The 26,931-nt window shown below is 39.6% G+C and overlaps 2 protein-coding genes across 2 annotated transcripts; both read left to right on the top strand.

The window, feature by feature from the left end:
- Nucleotides 1-6,551: 6,551 nt before the first annotated feature.
- Nucleotides 6,552-19,616, top strand: zap70 (zeta chain of T cell receptor associated protein kinase 70). Its single transcript, XM_076088284.1, has 13 exons — nt 6,552-6,618; nt 11,564-11,990; nt 14,226-14,386; nt 14,473-14,611; nt 14,719-14,800; nt 14,971-14,993; nt 15,075-15,108; nt 16,035-16,239; nt 16,359-16,565; nt 17,032-17,224; nt 17,770-17,910; nt 18,006-18,118; nt 19,138-19,616. The coding sequence occupies exons 2-13, from the start codon at nt 11,586-11,588 to the stop codon at nt 19,253-19,255; spliced, it is 1,821 nt and encodes a 606-aa protein (XP_075944399.1). The 5' UTR covers nt 6,552-6,618; nt 11,564-11,585; the 3' UTR covers nt 19,256-19,616.
- Nucleotides 19,617-20,630: 1,014 nt separating this feature from the next.
- mob3a (MOB kinase activator 3A) lies at nt 20,631-26,474 on the top strand. The gene is made up of 4 exons (XM_076088283.1): nt 20,631-20,838; nt 22,580-23,152; nt 24,550-24,752; nt 25,857-26,474. Exons 2-4 carry the CDS (start codon nt 22,735-22,737, stop codon nt 25,884-25,886), a joined length of 651 nt encoding a protein of 216 aa, XP_075944398.1. The 5' UTR covers nt 20,631-20,838; nt 22,580-22,734; the 3' UTR covers nt 25,887-26,474.
- Nucleotides 26,475-26,931: the final 457 nt, after the last annotated feature.

Raw genomic sequence — 26,931 nt, 5'->3', positions numbered from 1 at the left:
CCATCACTGCTACGCTGGCTGACTGTGGTGGTTGGTTGTATGGCTGAGTGACTTGCTGGCTGGCTGCCTGACTGTACAGCTTACTAATTGGCTGGCGTCCTGACTAGCAGATAGATGGTACGAGTGCCTATATGAAGCTTGTTTACATGTGAGACAAAGGGTAGAGTACTGTGATAGTCATAGCCCGAGCGATACTGGGTTTTTGAGGGTCATTGCTTTAATATAGACTCATAAAATAAACAACATCTTGATACAGATCCCTTAGATTATTTTTATTTTTTTTAAGGTGACCAAGATACAAATTGAGCAGGACATTCAACATATAACAGTTAGCAAACAACTTCTCAGTGCTCTCTGGTGCTCTAGTTTGGCTTTCTAAATTTCAGCTCCAAGTACTGCCTCACTTTTTATTCATCATTCTCATGTTTAAAAGCAGCAGGTTTCTTTCTATACATTGCTTTCAAAGATTTTGCAATCCAAGGTTTGTTGTAGGATACAATCTAACTCTAACCGTGTGGGTTTAACTGACTCCTCGCAAAATGAAATGTAACTAAACAACAACGGCAACGCACAGCAAGATTTGGTGCGTTATAAGAATCACGTCTGGAGGAGATAAAAGATCAGCGGATGAGAGCAGTGATCTCATCTTGGTTAAATGTTACTGTTGAACCAAACAAGACTTTAGTTACCTGGGACTCAAAAGACAGATAAGAGACGAGGATGTACCTAAACTACCAAACAGACTAATAATGCAAGTGCTGTGTCTTGGAGGGGTAAATATAATGATCTCTGATTTGTCATTCAATTGCAAGAAACTGTTGGACATCCAGTTCTTAATTGCAGCGTGGCAAGACATAATACAGGACGCATATTTGGGATCGGGATTCGTCCTGACGTACAGTTGTATGTCGTCTGCATACTTCTTCACAATGGTAGTGAAATTCAATGTTTTTCTTCCATCAGCAGACCTTAATTACTGTTTCTATTTCAAGTAATAACAGGGAGAAGATTGTCGTTTCCTTTTTTAACTGCTAAAGAGAAAGTGAAGTTCATATGACAGCACTCAATGATCATTTGGAGGTAACAATTCAGCCAGCCCGACATCATCATTTTATTGTCCAGCGCTATACATAAACCCCAAGTTCCTTTTTAATTTTACTACAAAACCAACATAAGAGAGAGTCTGCTTTATAATAACAACGGAAAATGACTTCCTCAGACCCACAGTACCCATTACAAAAACAGACCAGAGCCAGGATCAGCAGTCACATTTTCATGGGTGCCCTTCTCTTTGACTTGAGTTTCCTGGCTATGGATTGCAGTGTCAGCTTAAAAAAATAAAAACCAAACCCTCGCTATTCTCCAGTAAAGTCTGCCCACCCAGTTCTCTCTTGTCCAAGCCCCCCCATCCCTCCCTCAGTGCCGTCTGGGGAGAGAAGAGCGAGCGGAGACGCCACACTGGCCCAGATGGCTGGCGGCTAACCAACTGCAGCCAAAGGTAATCGGAAGCAGATGGGAAACCTTTTGGTGACGAGAGCAGGGGGAACAAGTTGCCTCCTGAAAAGAGGAGGAAAAAGAACGAGTGCAAAGCCCGAGGGGAATGAAAGAGAGACAGCAGAGTGTAAGCTTCTTTGAGCCAGCTGGGAGAGCCATTCTTGAGTGTTAATACCCTGAACTGAGTGTGCAGGAATGAGTTGAAAAGAGCCCTAATGTGCCTCTTAAATCATTTCAAACGGCAATGGAAAGGTACAGTAAAAGGAAAGCTTGCTAGAAAAACACTAAGGGGTCGTAGTACTGTTGCAGCTTCCCTTATACGTGGAACAACTGAAAGTCTTTCTCTCTTCCCCTCCCTCAGGCTTTTTCCCAGTCATTTCCTGCAAGTCAAACTCCCCTCCATTTTCATTACTTCTTCTGCTCCCGCTCTCGATTTATTGTGGGGTTATTAAACCTGTAGGTTGATATCAAGTGCTTTTCATACCACTAACTCCCCTTTTGTTTATTTAAACAAGAGAAAGAGGGGGGGACCGGACCCCCCAGTGCTGTCCCTTGGTGCTTTTTAAGTACAACTGCTTAAAAGGATTTGTAGACAGCCTTCAAAAGATCCCCACAACAACATGCATGCGCTGCCTTCTTGGTAAATTATTGCTCCATTATAAACCGCACAGAAATGCAGTTAAATTAAGGAGAAGAGCTGGGGTGACTGCGTCGTACATCTTCCGTGGGCTGCATCACTTTTGAGTGAAATAAAAGAATACATGTTTGTCAGCAGGACCAAGCAAGCACACACGCTGACTCTCTCCTCGGTAGTTTTGCTTGGATTAGCTGCGAATATCAAGCATATAGCTGCAATCACGGCCGAGAGAGAAAGTGGTCTGAGCTGCAGACAGGCCACGCAACTTCCAATGCAATCATAATTTGCAAAAGAGAAAAGAGGGAGGGGAGAAGAAAGGGGTTGTTGTTAACAAGAGAGAGAAAAGTTGGACTGCTCGGGATAATTAGGTGGGAATTTAATGGTGGGCCAAATTTGCATTGTAATCAAGCCAGTGGATCCAGTTTTGACACATCATTTTTTCGTCTTGTCATCCACTATTAAATGGTGTGTTTAATGTAGTGTAACAGATGTACAGTGAGTCGTTTTTTTTTTCTTTTTTGAGAAGACTAGAGCTAACTATGCTGTCCTTGTCTTTAACTGTTGCCAGGGAGAGTGGAGCTATCCGAAAACTAGCACACTAATCAAAGCCATATGACCGGCTCAAAGTAAAGTCTGTGTGGAGCGAACAGATGCTAAGTGTCCCTCAGCTTAGCTTCAAGTCTAGCACTCCCCCGATGCGCACGCACGCACACACACACACACACACACACACACACACACACACACACACACACACACACACACACACACACACACACACACACACACACACACACACACACACACACACACACACACACACACACACACACACACACACACACACACACACACACACACACACACACACACACACACACACACACACACACACACACACACACACACACACACACACACTTTGATCAGGGAGTAGCTCATGAATCAGCTTTAAGTTCACTTTATTATTTCATTAAACTGGCGGTGCGGCTTCTCTTTTCGAATAAGACCATGAGGTTGTGGGATCAAATGAGACGAATGTCACAAGTCAGATGCAGCGTTACAGTCGGTTTCAGCGGCAATTACTCTCTCTAGTCCAGCTTCACACAGATCTCCACATGGAACCCTGAACAGGTGATAGAAATAATACAAAGAACTGGGGGATATTTCTAGACTAAACTCTCATTCTCTCTGTCTGGTATAAAGGCAGAACGAGAAAAGGGCAGGCATTCCTTTCTCAATTTCCCCAAATAAACAGTGTGCAGATGAAAAGTGGGAACATAAACAGGCCAGAGAACCTCGGATGTGCTCCCCTAACTCTGAAAATGTGCCTCTTGAGTCTGAAACAATATTTAGTGAGAGCAAGAGCTGACTCGACACAAAGTGAGTCAGCCAGCAGCACTGGGAACACAGCACATATGGTAGTGGAAGGTTTTCTCCTTCTGTCTTTTATCAAATTGATTTCTGCACAATTTGTATCTTCTTTATGACTCCCAAAAGCCCAGAACACCACAAATATACTCAGTCTACTGTCATGCAGGACAAAGAAAAGCAGCAAATCCTTGCATTTGTGAAGATGAACCATGAATGCATCAAATTAATTTGTTGAAAAAAATGTCTTAAATCAATGTCAAAATAGCTGTTAATTAGTTTTCAACTAATTGAAATCTTTATCTGTTCCATCAAGATATTGATGTAGTTCAAAAGAAGGCCAGTGTGTGTGTGTGGGTGTGTGTGTGTGTGTGTGTGTGTGTGTGTGTGTGTGTGTGAGATGGGGAAAAGGTGTGCATTAGGGATGCAACGATCCAATATGGGGTATTAGTATGACCAAGGTTACAGACTGTATTAAAGGTAGCAGCCATAATGATGTAACCGATATTACTGTTACTACCATCAGTTGTCGGCATTCATGGTTGATTGCCAACTCAAGTTTTTGGTGCCACATTACCGCCTAGCCTCATCTTGCCTTACATAAAGATTATCCCAATGAGTTCCACACAGATGTTCACAGAAGTTAAATTTGGCAGGAAACACACATGATATTGTATCCTTTAGTTGAAGTATCGGGGGAAAAACTTGGATCGTGCATCTCTAGTGTGCATGTACGTGTGCGTGTGTGGTTTGGTTGATGGTGAAAATCCCAAACCCTAAAAAACTAATCTCATAATATGTCTGCATATGCAAACTAAAATACATACAATTATAGTATTTTAAATAGTTAATTCTACCCCCCAAAAAATGAATGATGCTGCACAAAGATCAACAAAGCTACTACGATGACAAATGGACATTTACCTGCAGATTTCTGCAAAGTCAGCTGATCAAATTACTCATTTCTGCTGTTCACTGAGGGACCACAGATTTGCATCCTTGTGTAAATCATGCATGTAGCCTGATTACGTTACATTTCTTTGTTACATCAGATAATCTAAAAGTGAGCTTGGACATTTTTAAGGTATAATTCATCAATTAATAGATTAAAGTCCAAAATCTTGTTGCAGAATTACTGCTGTTTTCCATTGGGAAGCTACATGCACCCCCCCTCCCCCTCCAGCCGGTGGGCGACACAAGGCCGCCCTTCAGTCATGTCGGCTACCTGGAGATTACAATGAAAAAGCTTAAAGACTCAAGAGCGACATTCAAACTCTGCAGAAACATTTATGGCGAAATGAGCGTATTTAGGGTTGAGAGGAGCCTGCTGCCAGCATCATGTCATGACCGCTTTCCTCCAGAGTTGTGCATGTAAACGCAAAGAGTGCGGTCGGGCTCGCTGACTTACCTTCCCCGTGTCCCCTTGCACAAGTGTCCGCAGTGAGTCTGTCCTCTGTCCTCCGCAGCGGAGCAGAGAGGAGGCAGCGCCGGCGGGTGACTGAGGAGACTCAACTTTTTCCACCTCCAGAACTAAAGAACTAAAGCTTGACGTCGACTAACCCAAACTGTGATTATTTGACTTCCGGTTACAACTTGCAAAAATAAAAGTCGTATCTCCGAGGGGTTTTGTGTAAAATAATTAACTTAACTGAGAGTTTAGGGTCAGGTTTATTGATATGACTTGATTAAGACTTCTATGGATGTTTCATCATGAAATACATTCCAACCCTGGTAATTCATGTCTGTTTTGCTGCCCAACTTTGCATGTTTAGCATTACATGTATCTACTTAGTCTATTTAAAAACCTCTATGTGTGTATCATTGAGTAGACAAAACAAAAACACAGATTTTGGATATGTGTAAGACAGCTCCATTTCTAAATTGAACTATCCTCAATTAACAAACTGCGCCATCCGCCATCCGATTGGTTTGGATCATTTTTATTTTTTCCTTGCACATGCCAGGCCCATCCCCATGCCTATGGCAATCAATGAAGATACAGAATATCTGCAATATTGACCACAGTGTGTATTAGTGATTGATGTTACCAACATGTTTTTGTTAGTGTGATATTATTTTTCCTTTAATGTTACTGTATGATCAAATTTTTCCAGTTAATCATTTTTATAAATGCTATGCTTTGATGATTCAACGTTAATGTAAAAAAGGAGACACATACAATCCAAATGCAAACTCGACTTTTCTTTTTTGTCAAAACTTACACATTGTTCCCCACTCTTATGTCAACTTTTATATAACTTGGCAGAGAAGCTGTTTTGCAGAGACCCCTTGTTGACCGATTAAAAATCATTACGGTCTGACTAAGACATTGAAAGAAAGCCCACCGCTGAAATATCTTTTAACACTGATGCTTTTATTTTGAAGGTACACTTCTTCCTGTCCTGTTTTCTTTCGTCTGTTGCTGTCAGACTTGATTTAGAGGGATCCTGCTGATTGGCTGCCTGATCCACGACTCCAGGGAAGCAGCTGCAGCCGGTGGGGTGGGGGTCTTGAGAGCGTGAGGGTCTTGGGGTTTGGGGGGTTTACTCATAGTATCTCTGCTATTAATACTGTGGTTATTGCACAGGTGTTGGAGTAGACTGTGTACGTGGCATAATGGTTATTCTGTGATGAAAAGTTCAACACAACATATTTAAAAGTAATAATTGTACATTTGATTTAGGGAAATACACATATTCACTTTCTGGCGGAAAGTTAGAAGAGAATAACCAGTATCAATATTTCATCTAACTCTCAGCCAGAAAGAGAATAAATATATTTCCCACAATGTCAAACTATTCCGTTGTTGTTTAGTAAATCAGGCTTGTATATTCTGCAACAGTATTCTTAAATTTGCTATTGATCAATCAGGATATAAAGAGCTCAAAAGAAGAACTGTGATAGGTGACTGCATTCAGAGGTTTGTGCATCTGTGTGTGTGTACGTGTGTGTGTGTGTGTGTGTGTGTGTGTGCACGTCTGTATGTGTGTGTCATTGTCTCTAACTCCCACATTTTCACAGCGCCTATACCTACACTGCTGTCAGATCAACAGATATATCTCTGTCTCTAAAGCAACAACATCGCTCTACTTAGTGCTGAAGCAGTGGAACGTACTGTAAGTAGGTTTTATTGTTATATCTGATTTAACAGCAGCCGTGTTTTGTACTGGTGGACTACACAGATTGTTGCGTTAAAAACAAAAAGATGATACAGAAGGTGATAGTTTCCTAAAGTTAAGACTATAGGCCTGAGGCAAAGTTGTATTGAAATAATGCAATATTTCAACAAAAACCTAAAGTATGGGATGAAATCTAACTTGTTAATTATCTTTATTTTTCTCTATTAAATGCCACATACTTGAAACTACACCTTTCAGTATACAGTAGTTTAATAGCAGCAGTTGACTGGAACCAAAGTAACTCACAGTAATTTAATCCAAATTGAGTCTGTAAACCCACAGTAATCTATGATATTTATATTCTTATTTCTCCTTTGAATTTAAGCAAGGAAACTGTTTAAATGGGTGTTTTTGTATTTCCACATAAAAACTAATTGAGGATTGAGGCATTGTTGCGCTGGCTTACAAAAGTTAAGATTATGTGCAAAAATATAAATAGCTGCTTTCATTGTGCCTTGAAATAGAAAACTAAAAAAGGGTAAAGAGGTCTGTGCGTGTGTATTTTATCGCCTGTGACTTTTCTTGAAATGGCTGGATGTATTTTTGGTTCCTGGGCTGAAGCATATCTGCTAAATGTTCCAGCCGCAGTCTGACGATATTGGTCTGGACAGCAGAAACAGGGATTTCTGTAAGTGTGAGAGAGTTTACAGACAATTTGAACATTACATTTAGTTTCAGATTTAAATGCCTCATTATCAAGAGGTCTCATTAGCAGCTTGCTGCAGGGGTTTTATGTATTGTTTTTGATTAACAGAAATGGAACAACTGTTCAGGTGCTTGAGTATGTAAGATAAATTTAGATTTTAAAATGTTTTTATAAAATGGCACTTTTCTGAACGATTTAAATCTCAACAGGCTCATTTTGTTCTGGAGTATAATCTAAATCATGGCAAAAGAACACATCCAAACTGTTTATTTGAATGTTATTTTGTTTCCATTAATGCAGGAAGTTTGGAGCATTTCGGCCCCTGATCTGTTACGCAGATGAGCCTCTTATCCAAGTCAGCCTACGTCTTTAGCTAGATAATCATCATCGAAACAAAGGGCCGTTTGGGGTCAAATCTGTGGATGTATGAGGTTTTAAAGGGCACGTAAAGGGCATCTGTATGTGGAGGATGCCTACACAGTCTCAAATGCTGATGTATGTCAGGAGGAATGCTCTGAGTAACATAAGAACAAGCTTACTTCCTGACAACACAACCAAAATAATCATAAACTAAAATTACTTCAATAGCTGAATAGGTATCACTGGAAAGCTCTTGATTCAATATGAACCACGTCATCTATAAAAAAAAAACAGCTTTTAGTGGTTAGAAGCAAATTAAATCCCTGATGCCATGGTGGTATATACATGTGTGATTAACAAGAGTAAAAGAGTTGAAATGTCTCCGCACAAATGAGCTGCTGAGCCTTGACGCTGTTGGGAGGCTTTGCTTTTTGTGTTTTTTAGTCTTTTCAAGCCGACATAAAGAGGTCACTATTTACATGACCCCAGCTTGATCCTGTAACGGCAACGTTAGCGTGCTACTGAAGTCTTGACATTTTTGAGAGGTCTGGGTGTCATGTTACACTGAAAGACAGTGGCGTCATATTCTCTGTAATATTTATAATTGGATGTGGTTAATGAGCCTTTACATAAATGCCAGACATGTTGTTTTGTAAGGCTGTTTCTGACATTAGAGGTCATGCTAGCGGCTCTATTGAGGCCAATGTCTGCTGGTCAGTCAGTCCACTATAGTTGCCATGAGATTCTGTGCAGACATTTATGATCCCCAGAGAATGAATCCTGTTGACTTTTGGGGATCCCCTGATTTTTCTTCGAGTGTTACCAGCAGGTCAGAGGTTTCAATTATTATCAGTGAAATATCTCTACAGCTACAAGAGAGATTGGCATCCATTTTGGCTCACACGTTCACGTTTCCAGGATGAACTGTCACAAGTTTGCCTGAAATTTCCGCTAGCACCAATATTTTATTGTTTAGGACACCTGCAAAACTAACGACGTTCTCTCTCATCGACCTCAGCTGAACTTTGTGTTTAGTGCTTATTATCTAATGTTTTTCAAACACACTAAACTAACATGGTAAACATCAGCATGTTAGCATTTTGATTGTGAGCATGTTGCCGTGATGATGTTAGTGTTAAGCTCGAAACACAGCTGCACCAAAGGGCAGTCTCTCAGAGCTGCTAGCATGGACGTAGAGTTATGGTCTTGTTATACTTTAAGTACATTCAGTTGCTAATACTTTACTTGTAGTTATGTTTACTTGAGTACAAGTTTAAGGTGCTGGACACCCCAATTTTAGCTGAGCTTTATCATAATAATTATTATACAAGGTAAGAAAACTGTGTGCCTGAGCTTTTCATCAAGATTGACCTGGAACAGCCACTTCTCTACAAAAACGGATAAGTTTGACTTGATGACTTTTGGTTGGTTGGTTTTTGTTTTGTATTTCATTATATTTAATCGCATTTACTTTGTGAGGGGTCTCAGATTACCTAAAATCATGCCAGGAAAACAAACACTCGGGCCTGTAGATTTTGGCGTGTCACTTATCCTCTGCTTGTTGAAAACAGAGTGACTCACATTACTTTTTCCACTGCTCACTGGGTCACCATCTGCTCACTCTGCAACACCTCATTTACAAAAGTATGTTTTTAAGCACAATAAAGGTTGTTTTACATTGCATTTAGCTGGTTTCTGTCATTTTAAGCATCTTTTGAGCCGAAAACAAAAAGAAAAGATATGACGCAACACTGTCATGTGTCACCTCATCTCTCTCCAACCTTTGCTTTTGTGGTTCATGATATATAAGTTAAATAGAAAAGCCATATAAATGACATTTTGAAAAGAACACAGGCTGAGGAAAGACTCGGTTGCTGTCATAAGTGGAAGTTTGTTATATCTTGTTGGAAAACGATCAATGTTTTGATTAGTTTGGTCGTGTCGTTTTACAGCAGTGTGGCTAATGTTCCTGTCACGTTGTGTGTCGGGGTGGTTTGTTGGTTTTTGTAATTAGATTAACTTTCTCTTTCAGTTTAAGTTTGTTCAGGCAATATTACTGAAGTCTGTGATGAATTTAGAAATTGTATCACTGCTATCTATCTTGCTCAGTGTTAACTGGGAATTTATATAACGTTTTTAAAAAAAGAAGAAGATGGAAAACAGAGTTAAAGAGAATTATTTCCATCTATCTTGGCTGACATGTGCCAATCTCAAAATGCAAAATGTTGTTCAGGATAATTATTTGATCACAGCACAATATGACCGTAACAATGACAAGAACCCAAGCTACAGTAAGTGCATTAAGAGTCACCGAAACTGAACTACATTGATTGAAAAATCATAAGGAAACAAAAAAGGTAATGAGGCACTCATGCATTCTTGTGATAGTTTGTCTGAAGACGTGCGGAGCATTCGTTTGTCCACAACGCCAGGTCTGGAGGTCTTTGTTGTGGTGGGTCCTATATGTCTTGTGGCAACTATGTGTTTCTGCTCGGTTGTCCACTGTGGATGTGGGCAGCAACCCTGCTTTGTAGCCAGGAAGCTGAGGTTTTATTCACTTACTTTGTTTTTCTTTTTATGACTTTAGATAGTGTGACAAAGTGAGGTGTCAGATTAAAAAGTTATTTGGCTCTTACAGAAAACTGTCAAACTGTTCAGGTTCAATTAAAAAAAACGTGAGTGGGAGCTTTTTCATTCACATATGTATGACTTATGACGAGTCAATAAATCAAAATAGTTTACCTTGAGTTAAGTTAAGTTAAGTAGTTGATACATTTCTCCATAACTCTTTCACTAATCATTTCAGAACAACAGGAAATATCTTGGACTTTTAACTTCAATAAAAATGAAAACTTCAAGAAATCCCCCATCCACGCATTTTCCATTCACACCAAGACTGGAAACTGAGGGAGATTGTGAAATCTAACAAAGTCAAATTGGCATAATTGACTGATAAGTTTCCAACACACTGTGGTAGAAATGGTTTTAGTTTTTATTTGTAGTTTGATGTGAATTGTCATAAAATCGTAATCCTTAATATCACAAGCGTGTCTGTATATTTAGATGATCTCCTCTCTGAGTGTGAGCTGACGTCGAGTTTTGAACTGACAGATTGTTGAATTTTCCACCTGCTCTCACATAACCGTTCTACACTGCAATTAAAACCACTTGATTTTAATCTTTTCTTGATGTCTTCCCATCTGCTGAAGCCTTATATAACATCCCTAACAGACACACCATGTTGTAGTTGTTTTAAAGATGTAGATGGGTTACATTTACCCTGTGAAGTTTTCCTCCCATGAAGGAAAACTTACAAACTTGTGTCTCTAAAGCAGAAGCAAAAAGCACCTGTTCAACGGAAGAACAAGATGCTGGAGAAAGGAGGCTGTGAGGGCGGACTGCAACTTCCTGTTGTGGCTTTTGTCACCAGTTTGTTCGTCTGCAACTTTGATGCAGTACTGACGTGTGGGTGCTTCTTGCTAAATATCATCCACATACATGACACCTCACAGCTCGTCTGTGCAGAGCTGACAGTCCTGAAAAAGAGAAAGAGAAGAAGAGGTTCACAGCATGATGATGTTTTTTGCTTTCTGGAAAAACCCTTTGAATGTTGTCCATTTTCAAACTGTATTTCCCTGTAGATCCTATTTTGTAATTTGGTAGATGATAAATTGTGGTTGCTTTAGCAGACAGTGGAGGGGAGGTTGGGGCTAAAAGGCTGAAAGGTCAGAGGTCACACGCTGTGAGTGTACTGGGCACACATTGTGCTACTGAACCAGCATATTCCTAAAACCTTTCAGCTTTTTTGTAATGCGGGTGTTGCTTAACTGCTTTCCCTTTCTATCTCTCTAATTCATTTCCATCATCTACCTCCAGCTCATCTCGCCCAGGTTTCACCATGTCCAGTGACCCGGCGGCCGATCTGCCTTTCTACTACGGCAGCATCAGTCGCTCAGACGCCGAGCAGCACCTGAAGCTGGCCGGGATGGCCGATGGGATCTTCTTGCTGCGACAGTGTCTCCGCAGTCTGGGAGGCTACGTCCTGTCTGTCGTGTGGAACCTGGAGTTTCACCATTACCCCGTGGATAAGCAGCTCAACGGGACTTACTGCTTTACAGGAGGGAAGCCTCACTGTGGGCCCGCAGAGCTCTGCGAGTTTTACAGCAAAGACGCCGACGGGCTGGTGTGCGCCCTGAAGAAACCCTGTCTGCGCTCCCCGGATACAGTGATACGTCCCGGTGTGTTCGACAGTCTGAGAGAAAACATGCTGAGGGAGTACGTGAAGCAGAACTGGAACCTGGAGGTGAGGCTCTGCTGAGGCTGATGGGTACTGTTGTACAGTTTGCAGTCTCTAGGAATTCAAATAAGTGCAGCCATAATCAATAAATGCAAGACATGCATGAAGGGTCAGTTCTAGTGGTGTAACGTAACTAATTAGATTTTCTCAATTGTTATGCTGAATTAAAAGTTTGAATATAAGTTTCTTTATTATGTGTACTCCACTACAATTCAGAGGGAAATATTGTAGCCTACTCTTTACTCCACTTCATTCATTTGACAGATATAGTTACTGTGCAAAATAAGATTTTACATAAAACACATACATATGCTAAACTTTTAAAGTAAAACACATTACATCAAGTTAAAACCATTTTTCTTTTTCCCAGCCATTTGGCTTGTGACCTCTTACAAAAAAAGGCATTTGGGGCCCCTTGTCGTATTTCAGATGAATAATAGTAAATAGAACTTCCACCAAAGACACATTTCCCCTCTAAATGCCTCACGAAGTTACTATTTAAATGAAGAAAGAGTAAAGAGTGAGAAAAAGTCCAAAAATTGAAAACTTATTTATTAAATCATTTATTTTTTTCTTCTTTCCTCTAGAAGCACACTGTCTAACTTGCAAAAATACTTTAATTTGTGACGTTTCGGTGCTGGAGCTTCATCAGACAAAATGCAAGTTAAACAGTGTGCTGAGTTTGCCTGCTACTTTTGATCTACTCGTCCCTCTCCTACGCACCCGAAAGAGCGTGTTCGTCTGGTTCTTCTTTCCTCTCCCATTAATCATCTCATGACCCCCTCAGATACATCTGGTGACCACTTGGAAGGACCCGTTGGGAACCACTGTACTAAACTATCTGTAATTAAAGAAGTTCAAACTAGCTCCACTGATAAAAACATATAATATTAAATGGGTCACAGGTCACAGTTCACAGTTTACTGCATAATGACTACTTTTACTTGAAGTACTGATAATACTTTGACAGAAGTATGATTTTAATGCAGGACTTGTGCTTGTAAATGAGTATTTTTACATTGTGGTATTAATTCTATTATTAAGTGAAGAATCTGAGTAGTTCTTCCACCGCAGGTCAGTTCACCCAAATAACAGAATATACACACACACACAAAATAGGAAAGAATCTCCAGGTGATTTAGGAAATTGCACCTTTTGTTTCGTGTTATTGTTTACTCAGTTTGAGGTCTGGCTCTATGAAGTCCAACTTCAATTCAAAATCCTGTAGTTGTATTATTTGTCTCCTGCTGCAGACAGTCACACACTGAGACCAGTATAGCCTTTTATCACTGGTGGGCTTCTGCTTAACAGCCAAACCGGCTCCAGATGTATGTGGACTCCCAGCAGCGATCAAGAGGAGCCAGAGATATCTTAGTCGTCTCTGCAGTAGGAGCAGTGATGGAAAGTAACTAAGTAGATTTACTCATGTACTTTTGAGGTTCTTTACTTCTGTTGAACTACATTTCAAAAGGACTACTTTCTACTCTACAAGTTACTTTGGAAGTTAAAATGTTTACATAAAAACATCTGAAAAGCTTATTGAATATAATGCACTGCTGAAGATTACACTAATGGTTTCCAACTTTTTGAACATGTGACCCACAAAAAATCAATGTGTAGTTGTGTCATATTTCAGATCAGTTCTGTGAACATTTTGTTTTTCACTGAAATCACATTTCCCAAAACTTTTCCGAAAAACTTCTAAAATATTATTATTTAATTTAAATAACCACAAAAGGTAAAATTATCCAATATTTTACAAAAGATAGAAAGAAGCAAAGTCAGATTTATTTTGTGACCCACTGGAGGATGGTTGAACACAAGGTTACCACTGGAGAAAAATAACCGCATATAAAGCAGTAAAAACTAGTTACAAGTCTACCATTGAACTTATGTCACTTTTATGACTGTAATGGTGCTTCTCCTCCCTTGTGAAATGCTCTTTATGCATCAGAGCATCAGTACTAACGATGTAATTTATCACAGGGGCTATTTCTCTACATAGGCCTACTTACTTTTAGTACATTTTGCTTTAGTACATCTTACATGCAAAATGTGATGTGCACCTCTTAATAGTAAAATATATCTCTGCAGGATATCAGGTGTTCAGAGGCAAACACTTTTACAGACGTTGCTGAATGGATTTGTACATATCGGGATCTTGAACCATGCAAAGTAACTGTCTATTCGTCTAAATTTGTGAATTTGTCTGTTTCTTTGGCTGTTTTTTTTTCTGCTCAGGGAGAAGCCATGGAGCAGGCCATCATCAGTCAAGCTCCTCAGCTGGAGAAACTGATGGCCACCACGGCCCATGAGAAGATGCCCTGGTATCACGGTAAAGTCACCCGGCAGGAAGGTGAAAGGCGGCTTTACTCTGGAGCACAACCGGACGGCAAGTTTCTGTAAGTTGCTCAAGGTGATGTTTTTGCATCTCTCGTCTTTTTTTTCTTTGTGCAGTTTTTAAGCAACACTGTTTTTGGTTTCTCAGAGTGAGAGACAGAGATGAGTCGGGTAGTTTTGCTCTCTCCATGGTGTACGGGAAAACAGTGTACCATTACCAGATCCTCCAAGACAAATCAGGGAAATACTCCATGCCAGAGGGAACAAAGTTTGACACAGTCTGGCAGGTCGGCCCTCCATCTTCTTCTCTTCTTGCGTTATCTAGTGATTATGTTGAAACTGAAGGAAGGCCTTTTTTTTCTCCTAAAATGTAATGTTATCTCAATCTCTCTAGCTGGTTCAGTACCTGAAGATGAAAGCTGATGGCCTGGTGACTGTTCTTGGGGAGGCGTGTGTTAACGGAAAAAATGCTGAAAGTACTGAACATCTTATTTCTTTTCCTCCGGCATATCAACATTATGTACTTGCTGCAAAACTCACTGAGTTTCCAGTTCATGTTTGTGCGTTATTTGTAACATTCAACCTAGTTGACCATTACACCTATGACTGGAATAGTTTGTAAATGTCTCATTTTATAATCTTTCAGAGACACCCAGCCTTCCTGCATCAGTGAGTACTGACAACATCCTGCTTTGTTTAAGTCAGCGAATTGTTTTTTCTCTGAGATTAATTTGAACATTTCTCTTTCAGAGGCGGACAAATGGATACACACCGCCACCTCAAGGTCAGACACCGGAAGTACAACCAGTTTATCTCTCACATAGCTGCTCTGTTATATGTACTTGCAGCAAAAATAACTTTAATTTAATGTAGATTTTTACAGATGAAGTATATGAACCAATACCACATACCACAGATTGTACAGCCCAAGCAAGTGTGCAATGCCTGTCCCTATATTTGCCTTTAAAACACACAAAACTGAACAAGAAAGTACATACGAAACAGCACAAAACAAAATTATACAATCGTGGGGGATGAAGTATTCAGATCTTTTACTTTACTAAAAGTGGCAATACAACAGTTTAAAAATACTCAATGATTCAAAATCGTACTCAAGTAAAAGTACAAAAGTCTTAAGTAATTAAAACTACTTATAATTAAGAAGTATACTATTATCGGCAAAAAGTACTTGAAGTGTCAAAAGTAAAAGTACATTATATTATAGTATATTAATACAAAATTATTATTACGCTTGTATGCATGAGCAGCATTTTAATGTTGTAGCTGGTGGTGAAGCTGATTTTAAAGTACTTTATATATTGTTGGCTCGTTCGTAACAATGCACCGTATTTTGTATACTGTGCGTCAGATTCATGTATTAAAAAAATAAAGTATCAAGTAACATAAAATGGAAATGCTCAAGTAAAGTACAAAAACCTAAAAACTGTACTCGAGTACTTTACACCACTGCCTGCAATCATTTTACAGTTACTGCAGCAACATTTCCAAACTCACTCAAGTACTCACAAGCCTTTGAAAGCAGTGTTTCAAAGAAAACAAAATAAAATCAGTTAAATAAATGAAAAAAGATCCTATTGCCTACTGAAAACCATGCTGAAAATGCTGCCAGCTCTTTAATAGCATGTATAGCACATACAAACCTGTCAAAGTTGCATTTTACTCTATGTGATTTGCACCTTCACTTGTCAGCTGTTGCAGCGGCCTCAATGTCGGTCACCACTGTGCCTGAAAACCGCGAGCTTCTGCCAATGGACTGCAGTGGATTCAACCCGTACCACAACCCGAATGAAGTGAGGAGGTTTAACATCCAGAGGAGTAACCTGCTGATCGATGAAGTGGAGCTCGGCTCTGGGAACTTTGGCTGCGTCAAGAAAGGAGTCCTAAAGACTGAGTCGTGAGGACTGAAACATTATGAAACATGAACTGTATAGAAGTTTTACTAAAGAAGCCAGTGGCCTCCAGCTGCCACGTGGTCTTGTTCATTCAAAATGTTTTTTGTTTGTTTTCTCTCAGGGGCCAGATTGATGTGGCCATCAAAGTCCTGAAGAACGAGAACGAGAAGCTGGTGAGGGAGGAGATGATGAGGGAGGCAGAGATCATGCACCAGCTGTGCAACCCCTTCATCGTCCGTATGCTGGGTCTGTGCAACGCTGAGAATCTGATGCTGGTCATGGAGATGGCCTCTGCCGGACCTCTCAACAAGTTCCTCTCCTCCAATAAGTGAGTTACCACCTCTGATGATTTAGAAATAGTCAATATTAGTATACATTTTGGTACAGATGTTCCTCTTACTTTATATCATACTTAGTAAGGAAAGTGCCCATACTGTAATTCAAGTCACTTTTGTTTACATAGCCCCAAATAACAATTTCTTTCCTTTTTTTTTGAATGTGATAGTTTTCATTTGAAGTATTTTTGGATGCTTCATGTGTTGATAGTATCCAGTATTTCACAAGACAAAATGAAACATGTTTTTTTGATGAAAACATTTTTGTGTTAGTATTCTTCTTTCGCATCTCTTTAATAATTTTGTGACTCCTCAGATTTATGTAGGACCCCAAGGTTGGGAACACTATCGTCAGACCCTTGATTTCAATCAGCAAAAGTAAAACCTCTAAAAGGAAAAGAGAACATATCCTTCATCATGGTCTGATAACTGTGACAATCTGTGTTTTTAACCCCATAGGGATACTGTAACTATGGAGCACATTGTCAACCTGATGCACCAAGTGTCAATGGGCATGAAGTATCTGGAGGAGAAGAACTTTGTGCACAGAGACTTAGCAGCTCGTAACATCCTGCTGGTCAAGCAACAGTTTGCCAAAATCAGTGACTTTGGGCTCTCCAAGGCCCTCGGAGCAGATGACAACTATTACAAGGTATACAGCAGATTTTCTTCAAGTTGTGGTACTGCAAGACAAAGTGACGCAACTACTAAAGGACGGGGGTGTAGGGATCATCAGCGTTGCAGCTAACGCAAACATGTAAAGCATGTCTTAAATTGATTGCTTTTCTGTTAATTACTGAACTCCCTGCTCACATACAAACCCAAAGGTGTTACCGGCTCTGTGCAAACTAAAGTAAACACTCAGTGGATTTCCTTTTTACGGGTTTATTGATCTACATCTGGAGGGAGTGTCGGGATCAGAAAGTCCCAGGAATTCCAGACTCCAAGGAAATAATATACAACTGAACACTATACTGTATAATTCAAAAATACTTTCATTGTTTGAGGACATTTTTTTTAATGTGGAGAAGAATTGCATTAAAAATATGGAAATGAACAAATCTTGCAGCATCCTTTGCCCATCCTTTTAAAGCACCCCACGGCCCTTCCCCCTTTAAATACAGTATGTCGGCTCTAATTATCAATACTGAAGTGGGCTGACATGTTGCTTGTTGTCATACATGTTGTGTTGTACAGTCTCGTACTGCAGGTAAATGGCCTCTGAAGTGGTACGCTCCAGAATGTATACATTTCCGCAAATTCTCCAGTAAAAGTGACGTGTGGAGTTTTGGTGTCACCATGTGGGAGGCCTTTACCTACGGAGGGAGACCTTACAAGGTACCAAGTGTTTCTGCAGATCACCATCAAAGTCATCTATCAGTTGTACATATTAGCTTGAATTGCAGCTCTTTTTGTGTCCTAATTTTGTCTAGAAAATGAAAACAACGGATGTGATGCGCTTCATTGAGAGTGGCAGCCGCATGGAGTGTCCAACAGCATGTCCAGAGCAAATGTATACGTTGATGAAAGAGTGCTGGACATACAAGTAAGAAACTGATCGTCTGACTCTGATCTAGATTCCTTTCAAAAGACAGACCTGAGAACAAATTACATCAATATATGATACAACAACAGAATTCAGTCACACAAAGCAGTCATCACACACATACACTCATTAAAACAGTCACAGGTATTATTAAATATATTACACAGTAGACCTTCAAAGTCCCTCAGAAGAATTAATGTCTATTCCTTCAGCATAGTACTGGAAAACAGTATTGCCCAGTTCATGAAATTGAACTAATGCATCCTGTGATCTGGTGTCATGGTTATCTGAGGATATACTATATATTGCTTTTTTGGTTTTAAAAAGTGAAACATGCTCTGTTCTGGTATAAGAATCCAATTTGAATGTTTTTGTTAGTGAGTAAGGTAATGTGAGTTCAGTAAGACAATCTGCTATCTACAAATTCCTAAGTACTTACAATGCTGTGTTGTATCTAATAGATTTCCATTAAGGCTATGGCTCAGAACATTAAAGCTCTGTTCTCTTGTATAATAGATACATTATTTTTGTCATTACTCTTTTTAAGATTAATAAAAGAGGTTTGGAGGTTGTTAAAAGACTGTAACCTGAAGAAGATTTGCGGCTGAGCTGATGACACACAACATGTTATCGTCAGTATATGAATGACAGTGTAATTTTTAGCTGGAAAATAAATTGTTGATTTGAAAACAGTCTGAAATCTAGAGAGATACGATTTGAACCATGGATGGTAAGATGTTTATTTAACCAAAATATCATGATCAGCAGTATAAGGAGGCTTGAGGCAAATCTTATCAAGCGAGTTAACAGTGTCACCCACAACAGCATGAGCAGCAGCTATCGTGTCTGGAGAACATCGTTTCCCTCAGTCAATGATACAGAGATACAGACAAATCACCATGTAATATGTTACATTTGAGATTCTGTCAGTGTCAGACAGATCTGTGACTTCTTAAGATCTTTTGGGATTGCCTTCCTTTAATCATAACCGTTCAAACGACCCTCCTCTCTCTCACCAGGCACGAGGAGCGTCCTGACTTCAAGAAGGTTGAGGAGTCCATGAGGTCTTACCATTACTCCATATCCAACAAGGCCAAGCCCGAGGAAGCTGCAGCCACCAGCGAGCCTATCAAGTAAACAGAAACAAAGCACATTCTGTCCCAGTGCTTCACAAAGCATCCTTTCAACTGCCCATTAAACAACCAAAACAAAGAGCTTTTTATGAACGGCACACACTGACAAGCTTTGACTACAGTTCTCATACAGCTAGACAGGCCTCACTGACAATAAATGTGCATTTGTAAATTGGACTTAAGTGTGTGTGCAATGTAAGGAGGTTCTCAATTTGTCTGTCTGTCTGTGGTGGTTTAAATGTTGAGAGTCAACCTCCCTATAATGGGAGTATGTGGTACATGTAAATGTTTTTTTTCACTTCACTTCATCGTTTTTATGCCAAACCAATATAAGTAGAAATAAACTGATACCTGTATACTTTAAATGTGTTCTTTTAACATTCCTTGTGAAGTCAGTGATCAAAGGTAAGATTTTGGTTTACTTCAGCACAAAGTTGACCTGAGTTCATAATCAGGTAATACATGCATAATTATTATAGTTATTTTTATTTTAGACACCTCGGAGTAAAAACAACAAACCATATATAATAATGTAACGATATAATCATTACTCTTATTGTTTACAGAGGGATGACCCACACATTTTAAAAGGCCTCAAGATGAATAGATAAAACCAAATCTGTAACTGTATTAATCATGTAAAAGAATATGGGAAATAACCTCCTAGAAACACGCCTTGTGTACATGTGCAGAACACTACATCTAGACAATCAGCATTGGAAAAGCACAGGGCAGATTTGATGTACTTACTTAAAATATTCTCCCAAAATAAAAGGCACAAGTGGAAAAGTTCACAAAATTTTAAGAATAAATAAATCCATTTTGGATGTTTTTGTGTAGGACTAAGTAGGTATATAATCAGTATAAATAAAAGGAGCAATATGGTTTGAATTACATATTCATCTTGAATATTTTAAACGTCTTTAATTAAAGTGGTTTAATTTAAAGTGGTTTATATTGACCGTGGTATTAAGTAAAAGTCAGGCTCCCATTGCCTTACAGTCACAATCTGTATCAAAGGAAGTACTTCTGAGCTGCCAGGCAACAACTGAAGGGCGCGCTAAACCCGGAAGTTGATGGATTAGTCAAAATAATGGCGTACAGTTTTTACAGCGTAAAACCTCAGGCCTTCAAACTGACATTTTAACTAACCTTTCATCTAATTTAATGGACATAGATACATTATGTGAAATAATTTTGGGGAAAGAAAAGCAGTGAAGCCGTTGCTTTGAACATATTGTGCTTGATCATATAATTTCAGTTTGGTGCTTACTAATTATAACTGAATAAATGTTGCATTACATTACGCTGGTCAAAGTGGTACCTTATTTTGAAGGTTCCGACCGGAAGTTGACACAAACATCTCTAACTCGGCACTGGTGTACTTTTCGTTTGGTAGGGAGGAGTCAGACGATAGTTTCTTTATTAAAGTGACATGTTTATTAAATTACCAGTAATTATACAACATGTATCGCTCCACGTGTCCATAATGTAGTCTATGCATGTTGTTGACGTAAAGCTATTGTTTGGTAATCAGATAATTTTCGTTAAAAAAAGAGAAACTCACGGAACAGGAAGGCGGAACAAGTAAGTTCGTGAAAGTGTCTCTCAACCGTTTCATCGTCCGTCTGAGATAGTGAATGTTTTTACACGGTTTTTATGTACGATGTGAATTACGTATAAATAACGCGGGTTGCTCCTGTCTTGTTTGTGTCGTTAGCTTCTTTACAAAGCAACAAGTCCGACGGAGCTAGCTTGTCACGTAACAAATAAACTTAGTACAGTCGTCATGTGCCCTGCTGTTTAATCTCTCGGCTTTTACGTCCCTTAAAGTGTGCTAAACACGACGTAAAGTCCGCAATGTTGGGACGATAAGAACGCCGATATTTGGATAAAGGTACAATCAAACCCATCGATGCCCTGTTGTATTGGTGACAGACGTTTTGAATTGGTTTTTATTGTCATTCCGCAGATTCTTGGTTTCACGGCGGAGTTAGTAGGTGAAATAGGAAATGACTCATGTTCACTTTGAGTTGATGTTTCATCTGTGATGCTGCTATCACTGTTCAGACTTGTTCTTCATGATGCTCAAGCAAAAGATCAGTTCACGTTGCCAGTAATAAATTTGTCCTTTTCTCACCATGTAGTTAGTAAATGAGATAATAAAATGTCCTGCATTTAGTGATAATCATTAGCTCTCAGGTTTATTTATGTTCTTGTACCATACATGTATGGCTTCATCTTTATGCCACCTCTCATGATTGTTATGATTTATATTTTAACAGAAGGTAGGTGAGGGGTTTATACTTCTGCTGCCACATCTCTACAAGCAATTTAAGCTGATGAAAAAAAACTGGGACACAGATGCTATTGTTGTGTAATTTCCCATCCAGCTCTGATGTATTACATGTTTAATTAGAGCGTAACAGAGCTGAAAAGATGACTTGATACATTTATTATTCAACTGAACTTTTTTTTATCATCAATTAATCATTTAAGTCATTTTTAAAGTTGAAATGTCAAATATTACCTAGTTCAGACAGATTCGCTGCTTTTGTTTAGGTTTTGGACTCTAGGAAATTGAACTGATGGACAGTTATCTCTATTTTCTGACATGTGATAGAACAAATGATTACTTGATAAAATAATCAGAAGAATAATAAATGATGAGAATAGCAGGGATGTGCCGATACCAATATCAGCTCAAATACCTGTATCGGATATCAGTGACAACGCCGATAATCTGTTTAGATCAATTCTATGTGTCTGTGCTATAGACATAAATCATATACGGGGATTTATGTTCCTGTTTAGGTTTTGACCAATTGGTTGCTGCATTAAAAGATCACACTTGAATTGTAATTCTTGTTAATTTTAAAGATATTTTTTCCCCACGTTGCTGAGCACCATTTATTATTTTGATAATAGATAACAGTATTTATGTATTCATTTTGTTTTATAAAGTCAGGAAAGCAATGCTTAGGTTGGGCCTGATGTTGCTTTACACATAAAGGAATGATCACAGTCTCCTCCATATAGTGAGGCATACAGCTTATCAATGTAACACTGGTATCCGTTCAGTAGTCGGTGTGGGCCGATACCCCAAAAACCCAAAACCCAGGTATTGTATCAGTATCAGTACTGAAAGAGTTGGATGGGTGCATTCCTAGAAGCCATAGATTGCAATGTTTTGTAGAACATAAAGAATAAGTGGTACCCTAAAATCAGGCTTGACAGAAAGTATGCGCTAAAGTGAAAATTTACATTTTTATATTTATTAATCAAACTCTGTCCCTTTCTTTCTCTCCCCTCTTTTAATCATATGCAGGATCACAGACTGAGTCGAAGCAAAGACCAAAAGAGTGTCCGTAACATAATTTCTGCACTGGTTTGTTAACACAACCTTTTGACTGCTTCTATTCCAACTGTAAATAATTCACCAAAAGCATTCAAACAAATTGCCGGGCGCCACCACATGCAACCATGTCCATGGCCCTGAAACAAGTCTTCAACAAAGACAGGACATTCCGGCCCAAGCGCAAGTTTGAGCCGGGGACGCAGCGCTTCGACCTCCACAAGAAGGCACAGGCGTCTCTGAACGCGGGGCTGGACCTGAAGCAGGCCGTGTCGCTGCCCCACGGCGAGGACCTCAACGACTGGGTGGCCGTCCACGTCGTCGACTTCTTCAACCGCATCAACCTCATCTACGGCACCATCAGCGACTCCTGCACCGACCAAACCTGCCCCGTCATGTCCGGCGGGCCCAAGTACGAATACCGCTGGCAGGATGAGCACAAGTACAAGAGGCCGACGGCACTGTCGGCCCCCAAGTACATGAGCCTGCTCATGGATTGGATTGAGGTACAAATCAACAATGAGAACATCTTCCCCACCAACGTAGGTAAGTGTCGAGATTAGCTTCGGATGGTGCGTTAAGAATCCGTAATTTTCTATTCATTTCAATCCAGGTTTTGTGGGTCTTCTAAAAGAGAAACTGTATCTTAGTTGTCAACTTCCAAAAAATCATACTGTAAAGGTGGTGAACTCTTCATTTATAATGTCCACACAAACGTCACAAACACTGCAGTGAGCAGCCATTACCGTCATTGGTGTCAATTAAGCTATTTCAGTTCATTATCTGCTCCAAAATATGTCACCATATAATCAGCGTCCATCCCAAAAGCTCAATGTCAAGTCCACTTTTTTTCTGTAGCACATTTCATACATTATAACATGCAACACAATGTTGCTGATTAACCAGAGTCGAACCCCACAGCGGTGTTCAATTAGTAATGATTCAGATTGAGACAGTTGAGATGCTGTAATCCAGTGGTTCCCAACCTGGGGTTACAAGGTGATTTAACAAAAGAGGAAAGCTGAAAAGAACATATTTATGCTACACAGTTATGCTTATTTTTTTAGATGTCCTTCTAATGTTTGCTTTTTGTCATGCAAGATACTGTATTATTTAGATTTTTGGTCACAACCGGTAGACATATGCAACAGAGATTGTTCAGTTTTAAAGGGTCACAAACCAATAAAGTTGGGAACCCCTGCTATAACGTGGTCAGTCACACGAAAGACCAAAAACAAAAGCCACTTAAATGATTAACGTGTAAGTAATACAAAGGAAAATGAGTGACGGCATTTCAAATCTGAAGAGTGTTTTGCGGTAACCAAAAGATGTTTTAGATTTAATCTGCGAGGCCACATTCATGACATTACTGAGATTGTGGCACATTGCAAACGCTACCAGTTAATCTTCCGATGCTGTGGCATTCTCTCCGTCTCCTTATCTCAGTCTGGAGCTCTGTGCATGTGTGCATGCGTGCATGTGTGCTGTGGCCTCGGCATCTCACTAACTACAGAAACATCCAAGCAATGGGTTTAGAAACGGGTCACACGACGTACAGGAGGCTATGAATAGAAACGACCTCTGATGCGTGTGTCCTCCGGAACAGATTCCTGAAATATTATAGAATTAGTCAAAGCAAAACGACATACTTAATGAATCACTTAGTGAGAGCAGAGGCTTATCCCCCAGACCAAGTCGTGTTGGTTTTCCATTCATGCATGAAGTAACCCTGGCTGGGTCCTTCTTAGCATGCTGGTATCCAACCTGAGCGACTCCAGAGGACAAAGAAACACAGTGAAAAGTTAATCTCTGTTCAAATGTTCTGTAGCCGTTGCATGAAATGTATCTTTATTTCAAATGTGTTCCTTTCTGCGAAGCAATTAGCATAAAGTCATCCTGGATTGACCGCGGTGTGCTCCCGTCTCCATCTGTTTGTCTCGCAGGTACTCCCTTCCCTAAGACCTTCATGCAGGTGGCAAAGAAGATTTTGTCTCGTCTGTTCCGGGTGTTTGTCCACGTCTACATCCACCATTTTGACCGCGTGAGCCAGATGGGGGCCGAGGCTCATGTCAATACCTGCTACAAGCATTTCTATTACTTCGTTACTGAGTTCAACCTCACGGACCAGAAAGAGCTGGAGCCTCTGGTGAGTCAAAAGAGGGAGGGGGGGGGTCTAACAAAAATGTTTTTTTAAAAGCTTTGATATGTTTTGAAATAATGGAATTTGAAATGCTCTACCAAAAACTAGTTAAACTATGTGGACGAGTCGTTTTCTCAAACCAATAGAAGGTGTTTGATCTTTTGTCTGAAGAAATGAGTGTCAGACATGCATTAAAGTGCTAAATACAAAAAATTGAGTTTAACAGGATTTTTAATGGGATTATTGAAATGTGAGTGTTTAAAAAATCTCAACTCAACCAATTTTTAATGACTTTTTTTACACACAACATAAAACCTTTTGATAAATACTTAGCGGTACATCTAACGGATGATAAATAAACTTGTCGGTGTCCTCTGATGGACAAACAATGTAATTGAGACACTGTTTGAAAATGACTCATCGACCGACATATATGCCAATACTGACATACTCCTGATGAGCTAATGTTAGTCTCACATAGCTTCATCTCCTCAGAGCTAAAGAAAGGTCTAGCTCCACACATGATCATTCTGCTATAGGAGGAAAAAACACACCCTGGCTTGTTTGTATTTCTTTAAACCAATCACAATCATCTTGGGGGGAGCTAAGCACAGGATGAAGCGACGCTACACCTGCACAATAGAGAGCGGAAGGGGTGCACAATGCAGCATGAGATAGATGACCAACAGCAGGCTTATACCTACAGTCTACTGCTGGTGAGGCAGTCTAAGCTTATATAGATAGTAAAGTAGTAATAGTGGGTAAAGGTCCGTCCTACGTTTAAGTTTACATTTAATAATTTCCTCTCGCATTCATTTTAAGACTTTTATCTCTGATCAAAACCAACACTGGACTTGTGATCCGTGCAGGAGCTCTGTAACGGGACCCTGACTGAGGACCTTTGGTTCAAAGATACATTTATGTCTGTTTACCAAATGTTACCTATTTAAACAACACAATTGTTTTCAGGATCTCTAGAAATTGTTATTTTACGACAAGCTTTAAATGAGCTTACGCATACTTAATGAACCTGCTCACTGTGTGTTGACATTTTGAGGAGCATTCCCTTCACTGCTCTAACTCCCTGTTCTGTGCTCATTGTGTCTGCAGAAAGAGATGACCTCTCGAATGTGTCACTGAGGGAACACAACTGGCCGGCCGACACGCGCCAGACGAACGCATCCGTCCACCGAGAAGACTGCAGAACTAAGAGAACAAACAAATTCAAAAAAAGTCTATTTTTATATTTAAGTACTGTAATCTATTTTAGCCACATACTGTAGGTTTTAACCTCGTCAGGTGAGGCATTCTGTTCCTTTTAAGAAAAGTTTTCAAACATTTTATCACAGTATTAAGACGTGTATGTTTGTGTTGATGTTTTTCTATTTTATTTGAATCTCAATCATTCCAGGATGCTTTTCTCTTTCTGTCTCTCTGAAATTATCTGAAATTAGTATGATTCTTTCTTACTGTCCTTCTAAAAAAAATCACTATGTTATTATAAAAAATGATCCTCCACTCTGTTATAAATTGAATTTGACAATCGGTATTTAATGAACTCTGAAACTAACAGTACTGGGCTACTGCCCACCTAATCTATTGATTCTTTGTCCCAGGTTTTACTGACAAACATCTGAACATCTGAATGCAGTCATTTGGTATTTGTATCAGTCAGAGAAAGTATTATGTACAAATGTTACAATAAGAAAAATACATTTTTTTTCTGTTTCTGTGAGTATTTCTTTTATATTTTGGAGACCATTTCATAAATTTAAATAAATGTGGGGCTTGGTACCATTCATATAAAAGTTATACACACATTTATAAATGAACTCAGAGTAGAGTAATGGCCTGCTGGTGACTCAAGTCTGAGTCATTGCACACGTTGGGCCTCTGGCCACCAGGACGGGTCTCAGATGACAAACCTGCAGGTGTTTGCTGCAGATACGCTCTGCAGCTGAAGGTCACACGAGACTCAAACCTCACACGCCAAAGCTCTGGTGGCAGCACATGTTTAAAAGACTAAATGTTAAACTGTCCACTGGGTGGCGTCAGACACCAAAACCCATTTGTGCTGAGGAAATGACTGTAATCCTACAGTTTAATGTTGTAAGCTTTATGCAATCTGCCCAATGCCCCAGTTATTGTCATGAAGAGGGGAAGTGGAGCCTTTCTAACAAGAAAC

The sequence above is a fragment of the Anarhichas minor genome, unplaced genomic scaffold (genome assembly GCF_050575085.1).
Source record: "Anarhichas minor isolate MPS153535 unplaced genomic scaffold, ASM5057508v1 ptg000010l, whole genome shotgun sequence".
Lineage (NCBI taxonomy): Eukaryota > Metazoa > Chordata > Actinopteri > Perciformes > Anarhichadidae > Anarhichas > Anarhichas minor.
Note: the sequence above shows the minus strand (reverse complement) of the source record. Positions and strands in the feature narration are given on the sequence as shown.

Bases quoted from the DNA above. Each gene is read 5' to 3' on its own strand.
- zap70 (XM_076088284.1), top strand. From the start codon at position 11,586: ATGTCCAGTGACCCGGCGGCCGATCTGCCTTTCTACTACGGCAGCATC. The intron at 14,387-14,472 runs GTAAGTTGCTCA...TTGGTTTCTCAG, and splicing joins CAACCGGACGGCAAGTTTCT to AGTGAGAGACAGAGATGAGT. The intron at 14,612-14,718 runs GTCGGCCCTCCA...CAATCTCTCTAG, and splicing joins AGTTTGACACAGTCTGGCAG to CTGGTTCAGTACCTGAAGAT.
- mob3a (XM_076088283.1), top strand. From the start codon at position 22,735: ATGTCCATGGCCCTGAAACAAGTCTTCAACAAAGACAGGACATTCCGG. The intron at 23,153-24,549 runs GTAAGTGTCGAG...TTTGTCTCGCAG, and splicing joins CATCTTCCCCACCAACGTAG to GTACTCCCTTCCCTAAGACC. The intron at 24,753-25,856 runs GTGAGTCAAAAG...TTGTGTCTGCAG, and splicing joins AGAAAGAGCTGGAGCCTCTG to AAAGAGATGACCTCTCGAAT.